Source organism: Rattus norvegicus, chromosome 14, assembly GCF_021556685.1.
Source record: "Rattus norvegicus strain SHRSP/BbbUtx chromosome 14, alternate assembly SHRSP_T2T, whole genome shotgun sequence".
NCBI lineage: Eukaryota > Metazoa > Chordata > Mammalia > Rodentia > Muridae > Rattus > Rattus norvegicus.
In genome coordinates, this window is record NC_141547.1 from 32351350 (window position 1) to 32364713 (window position 13364).

The following is a 13364-nucleotide window of genomic DNA, read 5'->3' on the forward strand; positions in this document are numbered from 1 at the left end:
TGTGGGTTGAAGCAAGCAAATGAAAGCATGGTCAGGAAAAGCTTTGTGGAAGAGCTTGTTGGCCTGTTATCAGAAAACATGGTTTGAGCTTCTGTGCAGAGTTCAGAGAGTCATTGTAGCAGACAAATGACTGTATGGCCATGGGAGGTAAATCAGTGTATATTAAAGAATGTATTTGGTGCCAGAAATGGCTGGATTATGTTTTGCATTTATTGGTCGGGGAGTGGGTGGGGTGGGTGTTCATCGTTGCAGAGAAATCGAACCTTAGTTCATCTGTGTCTTAGTATCCTGTACCTGTTGTTTCTTTGAACTTGTTTTAGAAATTTTGATGGTTTATTTCTTTGGTTTGTTTATTTTTCTTTCGAACCCATGCATTTGGTCCTGAAGTTTATATTCTATAAAATTTAAATTTTAAGGTCTGACATGAACTTGATACACATTTTTAAAAGACTGGGAATGTGACTCAGTGGTAGAGTGCAGGTAACCCACAGTTCAATCTTTGTCGCTGCAAAACTAAATAAATAAATTGCTTTTATCATGTGGACTATATTAATAATAAAGTCCATATGTGTACTGTCACCTCTGTCTGGAGCAGTGGTGTCTGTTCTGCTGTCATTATATCAGGAATGAACCTTACTTACCTCATAGGAATGGTACACACAAGGAAAGTCATCAGAAATGAAAGGAAAATTCACTAAATTCTGACAAAGGGTAATATGCTGTGTTGATAAATTACACTCTGATTTATCCTTGAAGTGCCATTTCTTCTTAAATTTATAAAATAAAACCTTGAATATAAGTTTTTTTATAAATATAAGTTTTAACATTATTTTGTCGTAGACTTAATTTGGTCATGAATTAGTTGACAGTGCAGTAAATGAGCATGTTCAACTCATACTCAACATCTCAGTACCTTGCCATTTTATAAAAAGTTTGCTTTTAAAATTTTTAATTGGTAAAATAACATATAACAAAAATTCTATATTAACCATTTTAAAGTGTGCTGGTCAGTGGCCTTGAGTACGTCCACGTGTGGTTTCAACTGTCACCACAGCCATCTTCAGAACATTTTTCATCTTACCAAACTGAAATTCATTAGACAGTTCTTAACCTTTCTGCCTGTTGGCGTTTGGCAACACCATTTTATTTCCTGTTTATATGAATTTGACTCCCTGAAGTCACTCCATGTAAACGTACTACCTAGTTCTCACTTTTTCGTAACAGGTTTATTTCACTTCACATACTTTTCTCAGGGCTCAACTGTCTTTTCACACATCAGATCCTCTCCAGGGACAAAGACTCCTCCTTATGTATGTAGAGATAGCATTTACTGCCATCCCGCCTGCGAATCCGGGGGCTGCCTCTGACTTTTACTACAATCTTTTTTTTTTTTCTTTTCTTTTTTTTTCCGGAGCTGGGGACCGAACCCAGGGCCTTGTGCTTGCTAGGCAAGTGCTCTACCACTGAGCTAAATCCCCAACCCCTGCCTCTGACTTTTGACTGCTGTGAGTAGGTGCAGCTGTGCGCCAAGTTGGCACTCTGTGTCTGAGCACGGCTGTTACTTTGCCTTGGCTCCGTGCTGTGTTCAGAGACAGGACCTCTTCCTGTGGCCCTTGAGAGACTGTTACAGGATTGTCTGGCTTAGTTGTCTGTCTGCTGGACAAAAGCTGGTTACCTGGGAAGAACCCCACTTGAAAGGACACCTCCTCCAGACTATGGGGTCAAGTCTAGGTATTTCCTACGACTCATGTGAAAGGGCCCTGTACTGTGACAGTGCAGTCCCTTGTCAGGTGGCTCTGGGATTTACAAGAGAGCCCAGAAGAACAAACCAGTAAACAGTATCTCTCCCCGATTTCAGCTTCAGTTCCTCCCTCCATTTTCCCTGCCTTGGCTTCCCTCAGTGCCCTGTGACTTGGGAAGTCTAAGCCCTTTCCTCCTCCTCCTCCTATCATAGCCATAGAAAGCAAATCAAGGCAACCGTTTTCCTAGTCGATTAATCGATGTCCTGATTGGTATGCAATGGCTTCCTATTGTTTTCATTTTCGGTTCTCTAGTGATGAGGTCTAGTGAAGATTTTATTTGTGTCTGTTGTCTGTAGTTTTTTGGAGAAAAGTTTTAACTACTGTCCAGTTTTTTTTGTTGTTGTTTTTTTGTTTGTTTGTTGGTTTTTTGGTTTTTTTTTTTTTCCCCCAGAGCTGAGGACCGAACCCAGGACCTTGCGCTTGCTAGGCAAGCACTCTACCACTGAGCTAAATCCCCAACCCCCTGTCCAGTTTTTTTAAATGGGTTGAATGTTGTTTGATTGTAAGAGCCCCATATATGTCTCTTTACATGTTAAACTTACTGTTGTCCTGTTGATTTTTTTGTAAGGTCAGCAACTCCGTGTACTTTGGTGTTGTGGGTGAGGTCATTGCCAGGTCCAGTATCATGAAGCCTGGGTACTGTCGTGTCTAAGAGTGTGGTGTTTGCATTTGTTTGGATCTTTCACTCATTTCAATGAGGTTTTGTGTGTGATATGAAAGGCCCCCATCTTGAGTATGAATATTTTTAAAGGTTGTGTTTTGGCTGTGTCTATTTTTGTTCTAATATGCTCATTATATTATACATTTTTTGTTTTACTGATATCTCCCCAAAAAGGTCTTTTAAAATTAGTTTTGGTGCTGTGCTCTCTACCACTAAGCTATATCAATAGCCTCCAAGGACAGTCTCTGAAAACGGAAGCTAAGAGCATATGCTTTCCTAACATAATGAGCCATTTCACTGGGGATTATCTGAGATGAATGCTCCGATGGCAGGCTGAGTTGTGCATTGTCATTTGACTCCATTTTGTTTTCTCTCACAGGTTTTCTCAAGGTCAGCAACTTGTGACCAAATTAGTGACTGCTCCTGTAGCTTGTGGGGCCGTCATGGTGCCAAGTACCATGCTTATGGGTCAGGTAGTGACTGCCTATCCTACCTTTGCCACACAACAGCAGCAGGCACAGGCCTTGTCAGTAACACAGCAACAGCAGCAGCAGCAGCAGCAGCAGCAACAGCAGCAGCAGCAGCAGCCGCAGCAGGCGCAGCCGCAGCCCCAGTCACAGCAGAGTTCCCAGGACCAGCCGCATCCTTCAGTTCAGCAGCCAGCTCAGCTGACCCAGCCACCACAACAGTTCTTACAGGTAACTCCCCAGGGAGACGCTGCCTCCCTCCAGGTGATTGGCTCTTTCATAATCAAATAAGATGTTAAATGAATAGGTTTGTAAAGGATCTGGGAAATTCTTAAAAGCTTACTGTATGATTTAAGTATCTAAAAAAAACCAGAAAACAGTGTGATTGACTGTTGTGCCTTTTCTTCAGTCTTGGAAAGCTTTTGAAGTCTTGCCCAGCCACACTGAGTTATCTGAGCTTCTGGACAGTGACCTGCTGCCCACCCCTGTCAGGTCACTCACTGAGCCTATTTTCCAGAATTCAATAAAAAGAACCATTTTTTCTTCTTAGATACCATCAAACTGTACTCTTATTGGTACATCAATACCTACCTTATTGGCAGGTACATCAAGAAGGATCCCTCTTTTCGGCCTAGGAGTTACCTGACTTCTCAGATCAAATTTTATTAGACTGTGATTGTTTTGTTGTGTTTCTACCTGGCCTGGAACTCAGAGATCCTCCTGCCTCTGCCTGCTGAGTGCTGGGATTACAGGCATGCATGCACGACCATGCCAGCTTATTAGAATTTTCTTGTTAGAAATTAATGTCAGAGGCGAAATCCAGTGTAGATGCAATATGGGTTATCATTAGGATGTGAGCTCTAAACTCAGGATGTCCTTAATTGAGTCATTGCTTCACCATATACATGTGACCTCTGGCATAGCACTCAAAAGTTGTCAGACCTCATGAATATATTGGACATAATAATAGTTCATACTTCATTCCTTTTTTTAAAAAGCATGTAAATTGCTAAATATACTATAAAGTATGTAGCTAGCTGGCATTGATGACCACAATATTGGCAAATGTAATACGACATTCGTATTCCTGACAAAACCACCCAGATACCATGTGGATAAGTCATACAGAATGCCTATCCGGAGGATCCGGAAGAAAGTCACCTGGATGGGATCCAACAGAGAACCAGCAGAACTAGTTTCTATAGTCCACTGCCAGGGAGCCTGGTGGGTTTCTGTTGGGAGTCCATCTGGCTGAATTAAATACTACCTAGTTATACCCACAGCTTTCATAGGGCTTAAGTCTGAAGTACTGCAGTTAATAACTGGTTAGCTATTACTACAAATAGTAAAACTAGTCACAGACTGTTCTTTAGGTGAAGATAACATATATTTGATATATATGGATATATATCCTGTGGGAATTAAACAGAAACTTAAAATGTGATATGCCTTAAGGTCTCAATGTTCTAAATCTGTTAAAGAAGACAGGCCCTTAAAAAGAATGAACATTTGGGGCCATGGAGGTGGCTTAGTAAAGTGCTTTCTGCTGACCCTGGCATCCTAAGATCAACCTCCAGATCCTACAGGGTGGGAGAAGAGAACTGACTGCAAATGGTCCTCTGACCTCCACAGGGGAACGCTGGCAGGTGCACACAGAAACACAATAAATAAACGTTGAAGAATATTTTTAATACAAAGAACAGTCTCTCCTTCCCTGCCCCCACCACAAAAATATACCCCCAAACATAAGAACCATAAAGATAGTAGATATGTAGTGCTTTCCTAAACATACTCTTTGTCTTACTAAGAGTTGTACAAGTAACGAATCAAGAACTGTTGTAAAGGGCCTTGGCAGATTTTCCTGCCTTATGTTTTAAGGCTGTCCTTGGCTTTGTGTGCGTAGGTTTCCTTCATACATACTCCCAGATGTCAGTCACCCACTCTAGCTACAGTTCAGACATGTTGTAGCAAGTGTGTTATCTTCCAAAAGTATTTTCCTTGAAAGTGCTCGGGTTCTCTCAGCTGGTCTCTTTTTTGTATACCAGAGTTACAGACTAACAAACAGCCAGTTAAAACAGGGTGGAAGAAAGAGTCATAAAATTGAGACTTTGAAGGTCAGACATGGGAACGATGCCCACAGTATGTCCGGACTGGTGACGGGGGCGTGTTTGCGCTGCTTTACTCTGTTACCTCCCACAGCTACACAGGACGTCGGCCTCCACTGTGTCCTCCTTCTTCTTTAGTATTAGTAAACATGACTGCTGTGCTGACTTTGTACAAAGTGAAAAGGCCAAGGCTGAGAGAAGTGGGCAGCCTGACCGAGTCACACATCTACAGAAGGAATAGCGCAAGTTATCCCAGGTCTACTTAAGACCCGTGCTTACTGTCTGACTCTACATTGTGTGCAAATGTATGGAGGCCAGTAGTCAACCTCAGATGTTGTTCCTCGGTCTACCTTGTTTTTTTTGAAACAGGGTCTGTAGTGAGAATTTTGGTTTCTTTAAAAACGTAGAACTATTATAAGAATGTGTTTTCACTTGAATCTGGGCTGTGGGGTCTGAGGCTGCTTCAGTGTCCACAGTAGCTGACTGTGATTTGCCTCATCCTCTAGCAGGGGTGTGACGTGACCAGCTGCAGATGCATTCTGTGATTGTGTGAAACTCTGGGGACTTCCAGAGGTCTGTAAATGCTAGGCCCCTGAGGGGTGGGGTCTTGGTTGGTTGCTGTTGGTTGAACTTTGTTAAGTAGTTGTGCACAAAGGAGAAAGAAGAAATCAGAGATCCTGACGGTGAACTTGCCAAGGAACTCAGCACACAAAGTGGTCCAATGATACCATTGCCTTCCCATTCCCTGACTTTATTCAGGGGTCTTCCTTTCCCTTCCATCCTTTTCTCTCTAGTTTCAGGGGATTGAAAGGGAAGAAAGAGTGGAAAAGGGTGGAAGAAAGAAGAAGCCACAAAGTAGCAAATGCCCTCTACAAGGGTCTCATGACACCCGTGGTTCACTTATTAGGTTAGGTTGGTTGACTGATGGTCCTCGCAAATCCTCCTGTCTCTGTCTCTCACATGCTGGGATTAGAAGCTTGTTTCTGATGAAGCTTTTTCTGAATCCCTGACTTGATTCCTTACCAACAGGCAGACCTGTGTGTCCTGTCGGTCTGAACAGGCAGTGTTCATTTCCTGTCCAGACACAGCTGGGCTCTAGTTTACTGCTTAGAAATTGGGCCTGTAGGAAATAAAGTAAAAATATGTGGTTTGTTTCAAGACAAATTATACTTTATACCATGAAATTCCCATCAAGAATTCCTCTAAAAAAATAAATTTTATTATGCTTTCAGAAAGAAGGCAAGGGAAGGCTTCTGTTTTCCAAAAATAGTTTTTAGAATAGCAAACAAAATGAGAGTTTAAAGCCCTTGTCTCTGTGGAGTGTGGGCAGTGTGAACGGACAAGTGTGAAGGCAGAGAGCCACGCTGCATAATCCTTTTTGTTTTTAGACATCTCGGTTGCTCCATGGGAATCCTTCGACACAGCTCATCCTCTCCGCTGCCTTTCCACTACAACAGAGCACTTTCCCTCCTTCGCACCACCAGCAACACCAGCAACAGCAGCTCCATCGGCACAGGACTGACAGCCTGACTGACCCTTCCAAGGTCCAGCCACAGTAGCACACGCTTCCTCAGACACTGGAGAGGAAGGGGATGGCCAGAGAGACTCGCTCAGATGGCATGCGGTCAGAAGTTCAACAGTTTTGTGAGGGTCGTCTTGAGTGCTCCAGTTCCTTGAGTAGTTGGTAGGGAAATGCTGCCCGGCGCTTCAGAAGTCCATTATATACCAGCCAGTGGGAAATGGTTATAGGGACACAGCCAATTCTGACAGTTTCTTTGCCCAGGTATTTTTTGATAGAAAGAGTATATTGCCAAATGCTAACAAGCTATCAACCATGATCTTTACTGAGTCGGAAAAGCACTAACAATGTTGGTAGCTTTAAGTGGGTCTGTGCCTGTATCAAATATTATAGAGGACACACCACTGCCAGGGGTTTGCTTCGAATGCCATGAAGATAGTCCAGTAGTTAGTAGTCCCACCCCAAACTCCTCCCCCTGTTCCGATAGTGATGGAACCGTGATTACGTTGAGAATGTTGTGCAGGTTTGAATTCTCTGTGTACAGATGCTGTAAGATGATGTATCGTGTGTCTGGATGGAGGCGAGAAAGCAGCTTTGTGTGTGCAGCGTGCCCTCCCTCACAGGTACCAGTACATTCATTAGACTCACCACCGTGTGCAGACTGAGAACAGCTCTCGTCTCGTCTCGTTTACAACACTGTGGAGTTGTAGATCTTCTCCAGGGCACAAGTCTTCCTGTGCGTGCTCTGGTTGTGATGTCACAGTTTGTTCATGTGCTGCTGGGAATGGATTGTTTTTAAGGTTAAATTATTCTACATTTCCATTTATTCAGAAATATCCCTTATTTCATTATTTTTCAATTATGCTTGAGAGAATTGCACTGCTTTATTATTTTAGATGGTTGGTTGAGAGTTTGATCTCATATTTTGATATATTTCATAGTTGGAATATTTATGTAAATGGTTTTCAACAAGCCTGAAAGTGATTTCAAGAATGTTTCAGTTATAAGAGTAAAGTTTGCACACAAAACATTTTAGGCACTTTTTTAACATTCTCAGAGGTGGGAATTTTAACTTTTAGGATTTGTTGGAATCTTTTTTATTATCCTTAAAAATTTCAATGCTTCTTTTAGTCAGAAATGATTCAGGGTTATTTGAGGGGGAAAAAAACCCATAGTGCCTTGATTTTAATTCAGGTGATAATTCGCCATCTTGAATTCATCGTCTGGTTTCAGCAGCAGTTTTGAAACCTTAGTACATTTTTAGCAGCGTGTGGTCTCAGTGTCACTCTCAAGTCCCCGTGAGGACGGCTGAGCCTCTTGGACTACCCCAACAGCACCACAGAATTATTCCCTGGTCGCATCTTCCTTTAAAGCTAAGTGAGTCTTTGGAGAATCACCAGTAAATGCGTGCTCAGAGAGAGGGGGACACGTTGTCTTGAACCCTCACCGCAGCACTAGAATAATGTAACTCACAGGCTTTTAAACATACATTAAGATTTCATTTGGCAATATCCTTCTCTACAGGTAATAAACTCCAACAATGCTACATACATTTTAAAAGCATTTTTTTAGATTTTATGGTACTAATAATGGATTTTTCAATGATGGGACAAAAGATTGTAGAAAATAGAGTATGAAGTGCTACAGAGAAAGGGGGTCGAGTGTGGCAGATGAGAATTGACCTAAAAGTGAAGTGTGCGATACTAAGGCTGCTAAAAGAGGTGTTCAGATACCCAAGGCACAGTTGCTAGGTAAGGGCCCGGGAGCTCAGAGTCCCTGTCTGTCCTCAGCCTCACTCTCATCCTATGTCTTTGCTTCCCTGTTCACCTGGCTGCAACTGAGTTAGAAAGTCAGTGATGAAAAGTAAACAACCAAAGAAAATTGGTACCTACCTTCTGCAAAAGAAGTGTGGCTAGATACCAGTCAGTAACTCACATATCACAGAGTCCTCCTAGCTGACATTCTTATGGACACCAGGAGTAGTTGTGAGAATACGTGTTTATGCAGGTGTGTACACACATGATGACATCATGTAAGTAGAGCACCCACATTGCTTTTCTCCCTTCCAAATTGCCTTCTTCTCTTACGCCATTCCATGTCATCTGAGTTGTGCCTCATTTGTCTTTTTGCATTGCATAGTGATAAGCATTTAGCTACAGGAGATACAACACGCTAGTTATGTAATTCCTGTTGTTCTTCACCATTCAGCTTCCTGCTTACGAGTCGCAGTTGATAAAGGCGCTCCTAGCTGCTGACGTTGCTGTCCACAAGGCTGCACAGCAGTTGTGTGCACGAGCTGCCGCTTAGCTCCTTAACTCTTGGTTTCTTTGGATGGCAAACTGTCTCTGTCTGCTCCCCACAAGACTGCAGTATTCTGACAAAAGTTCCTCTTCTGCCTGTTCATTTCTGTAGCCAAAGCTGACTGAAACCCCAAATCTAAATCATGAAAAGATACCAAATAGAAACACTTCTCAGCTTCTTAGAAACTTTACCTTCCCCTGCTCTATTTCATGGGGATTCAAGTTTTTTTGAAAATTTTGATTCTGGGCAGCGCTTTTTAGTTAAGAAACTGTTAGGGTAAAGGCCACACAGGTTCTGGTTGTCCTGCTGCAGGTTCCTTGCCTGGACTGCTTCTACATGGGGTGACACAGGATTAGAACAGGAAGCACAAAGCTGCTCTTGAGGCTGCCATCAAACCAGAGCCTCGATATTGAAAAGTAGTCCTCTTTTCCACCTTAGAGGCTGCGTGGGAGGACAGCAACTGTGGCAGTGGGCAGGCTTGCAAATGAGCACTAAGGCCTTCCCAAGCTCAATCCTAGTCAGGGTAGCATTGAGTGCTGTGCTCTGCTGTCACTAGACAGGGCTTAGGCGTGTACTAATAAAAGATGCCAGTGCTTTGAATAGTTTGTGATAGAAGACTCCATGCTAACCAGCAAGTGTTTGAATTCTGTGTGCTGTGTAGTTGGTCCTTGCCTTAAAGCAGTCTCTTGGAAGTTAGGAGCACTGGGGCAGTCCAGCCATATGTGGGCATCATGTTGAGGGAGATGAGCCTTGTTCAAGCCTTAGAAAGGACCCTTAGTCTACACAGGTAGATTCTTTTCACTTGGGTATTACTGTGTTTAAAATGTGTCCACTATGTTGAGGCAATTTAAGTGGAACACAGATAGCATTTTTAGTATTTCTTTTTTCTGTTTCTTTGGTGATTAAAGGTTTGTTGGTAAACATTTGTGTAAAAGTTGTTCAAGCCTCTCATCTTTCCAGTACCTGTGGTCCTGTTGTTAGAACCAGAATCCACGATGGAAAGTATAAACACTGGATATTAACATTGCTGAGGGCGCATAGCCAGGAGCGAGCTGACTGCAACTTCTCAGTGGTGAAGAAACAGCACAACACGGCACTTGCCATTTTCATAGTGATTGCATAGAGACCTTCTAAGATTGTCTGGATTGAGTGAATACTCTTCTAAGAGGAGCTTCTCAAGTAAATGCAAAGGAAAAGAGTTGACTATTTTTATAGCATATTTAATATATTTGTATATATCTATGAGTGTAGTAGGAACCCTTCACAGGCCTCCCACTTTTCTAATCCCCTCCCCTTTTACCATAGCCTAGTACAGCCTCATCCGCATGGGTAATGTGCCTATCGTCAGCCTACCTACCAAAAGATAGTGCTGCTGCTTTCTGAGACAGGTGAGATCAGACTCTCATGCCTGGGGATCCTTTATGGGAGGAATAGCACACTTAGAACAACACACCACAGTTTAAAAGCATCATTTTGAAAGGTAATAAGCACTTTATTGCAATTATTCATTTAGATAAAGTTTGTATCTTAGGCATTAACCATTTTTAAAGGATCCCCTAATCATCACTTAGGTGAAATTATAAATGACACATTTCTGAGAAATGTTTAGATCCAGTGAACCGTAGCAGGTTTATGGGAGTGATTTCAAGGTAGCCAAATAAACTCGGACTTCTGTTTTGAATGTGGTGGAGTCAGGAGATTGTAGTTGCGTAGTTTGATTTAAACACTATTGTAAACCTATCTTGCCTATTGTGTGGACACCAAAAGAGACCAATGAGCCTGTTTATTTTCAGAGGTCTAGGAATATGCATCTGTCTGAGTAGATATACAGAACTAATCTATAAACGGTTGGTAGTAATATTTTAGGATACAGTAATTTCAAGAATTATTGAGTGTTTTAAATGTGCCCTGAAATGTTGGCATGTCATTTCAGCGTTCCCATTTGAGTTGCTCTTGTAATATTTTTGCACAAAAAGGACTGAGAACAAGACTGCTTTGGTTGAAGAAAACTATAATTTGGTCTTATTTTAATGTCTCCTGTGGAAACACTGGAGGTAAATTGGTTGGCATAGTTACTAATTCAGGATATTTAAAACAGTGTTGAACAGCTCATCAGAAATTAAGCAAACTTATATATTTAAAAATTAAAATTCTTTTTTTCCACGTGACTGTTTTGCATATTTTTTCCGTTGTCATACCACTACATTCCTTGTTTTTCTGATATAATACTTTGTAAAACATTCAAGTATTCAACAGGACTTTGTAAGATGCCTGGGTTCTCCCAGGAAGACGTCCTAGTGAACTGAGTTATAGTTGTACAGTCTGTGAAGACTGTTGAGATTCCATCACCACCACCAGCAAACACTGAGGTGCTGAGCTAAGCGACAATCACCATTGTAAGTATTTACAGGACGTAGGAGAGGCTGCGGGAACACTTGTTCCCAAAGCAGTTCTCTGGGTTTCTTACATAAAATGGCCATGTATTTGTATCTCTACATTGTCTAGTTAGTGATTTGGTTTCCTGTATTTAGTTTATTGCATCATTATCTTGTTCTTGGAGAACTGGCTCTTGTTTGGGGCAGTCACTACACCCCACCCTCCAGTGACTCTCCACTGACAGCTCATTGGGGTCCATTGTACGTCGATGGTGGTGCGGGTGTACTTCCCTCCTGCTCTGAACTCATTTGAGGAAAGAACATTAAAAGCTAGCTTCTTTCAGCCCTGCTCGCACTACTCAGCCTTTTCTAGTGTCACTTGTTGCCTTCCCTGATTCATGGGCACTTTTTATACGGTTGTTCCCCCAATAGTCAAAGGCCAGTATGACAGAACCAAGGGCATATGTTGCCTGTTTTTGCCCATTTGGGGAAATGCTAGCAAAGTAATATCTATTAATGGCTGCCAGTCATCCTTATATCCATACATAAATGTCCTTATATATATAGTTTAACAATCAATGTATGCACACTGAAAACTTTGAAAAGTTGGCTATCTTTAGATCCTCCATAGTCCAGCAAAGTGGTGCTTAAACATGGGAAGCCGAGCTGAGGGGCTCCTTCCTGCTCACACACACTGGGAAATGACCTCCTTCAGCACTACCGTGGCTCTGGAGCCCCACAGGCAGAGTCTAGCACACACCCCTGGAGGACAGTTACGAAAATACTGTCAGACACAAAATGGGTTTAATGACCTTTAAGGCATTTAACTCTGAGGGGGGTAAATTCAAAATATACCATTTTTTGATGTTTGGTTTTAAATCTGAGAAAACAAACTGTGACATCGCTTTAAGAAATGACATCCAAATGTTTTATGTTTGAGTTGGCCTGTACTGGTTCACATTTATTGCTGGCAATGGTTTTAAGAGTATTACAAAGCTAATATACAGAGGAAACTGTTAAGTTGTATAACTAGACAATCAGCTTCAAGCAAAGACATTGCCTTCAAAAAGTCCATTATTAAGCAATGGGTGTGTCAGCCAGAACTGGAATTTATACCTTTCTAAAATGATTTTAAATCTATTTTCCTGTGGTTTAAGTTGGGGAAAGCTCCAGTATAGCACTTTCATATTTACCCTGTGTAAAGATTAAAGCCCAAAGACAAATTAGTGCTGTATTAAAACCAGTTAGTGCAAAAAAAAAATATATGTTTTATCTTTGTAAAGTTTAATTGTTAAATTGGTTAGTAGTTGTACAAACATGCACCAGGTTTTTCTAAGTTCCGTGTGTCTTGCTGTGCTGTTCTTGACATTGCTGTCCTTACTGCTTGGTTCTGGGTTTAAACTGAAACAATAATAGACAGAGCCCATCGTTTCTGGCTGCCGATCTCGGATAAGCATTCTTCCCCTCCTAAGCAAACATGTGATTGAAATAAGCTTAATTCATAGAACTGAGACTGACGTTCTTTCAGGTATCACCACTTTGCCAAAACCAGAACTATGAAGGATTAGGAATGGTTTCAATGGTGCTACATTAGGTTCCCTGGTTTTCATAAGCTACGTTTGGAAATACAGTATTGAATAAAATGTAGACTCTTGTTAACAGCTGAATATTGCCATTTTAATTGGGTCCAATATAATTGGTTATTCTTATCAAAGTTAACCTTTGGAGAAGTAAAACTGTTACATCAGCACGCCTCACTCAGGCTTATGCTGCATGACGGGCACAGCTCTAACTTAGTCTCAACATGCCATCTAACACTCTCTTCTCTAGACCTTCGAGTGTATTCAGAACCTAAAGCTACAGCAGAAGAGCCAAGCAGTAGCAATGTTTGTTTTATTTATTTTTTTTGTAAATGTAAAAATAACTAGATCCAGACCTGTTTCCTTTGATTTAAAATAAAGAATACCTCAGTGCTGCTTCTCAGAATCACCTGCTTCATGTGGCACATAATGTGTAAGAGTCCCATTTGGATTTACAAAGACTATTAAATGTTTTTAAATCTGTCAGTGACATTTCCTTTCTTTATTCAACACTGGGGCCTAATTGTGTTAACGCTTACCGTATAGCTTATACT

The 13364-nt window shown here is 41.5% G+C and overlaps 1 protein-coding gene across 36 annotated transcripts in view; it reads left to right on the plus strand.

Annotated features, from left to right (window-relative positions):
• Clock (clock circadian regulator) overlaps window positions 1–13296 on the plus strand; it is an 83937-nt gene extending 70641 nt beyond the window's left edge. For all 36 annotated transcript variants that reach the window (NM_001389254.1, XM_087584245.1, XM_087584227.1 and 33 more), the window contains 2 exon segments: window positions 2843–3161; window positions 6424–13296. In NM_001389254.1, coding sequence (NP_001376183.1) covers window positions 2843–3161; window positions 6424–6594 — 490 coding nt within the window. In that variant the 3' untranslated portion in view covers window positions 6595–13296.
• Window positions 13297–13364: the final 68 nt, after the last annotated feature.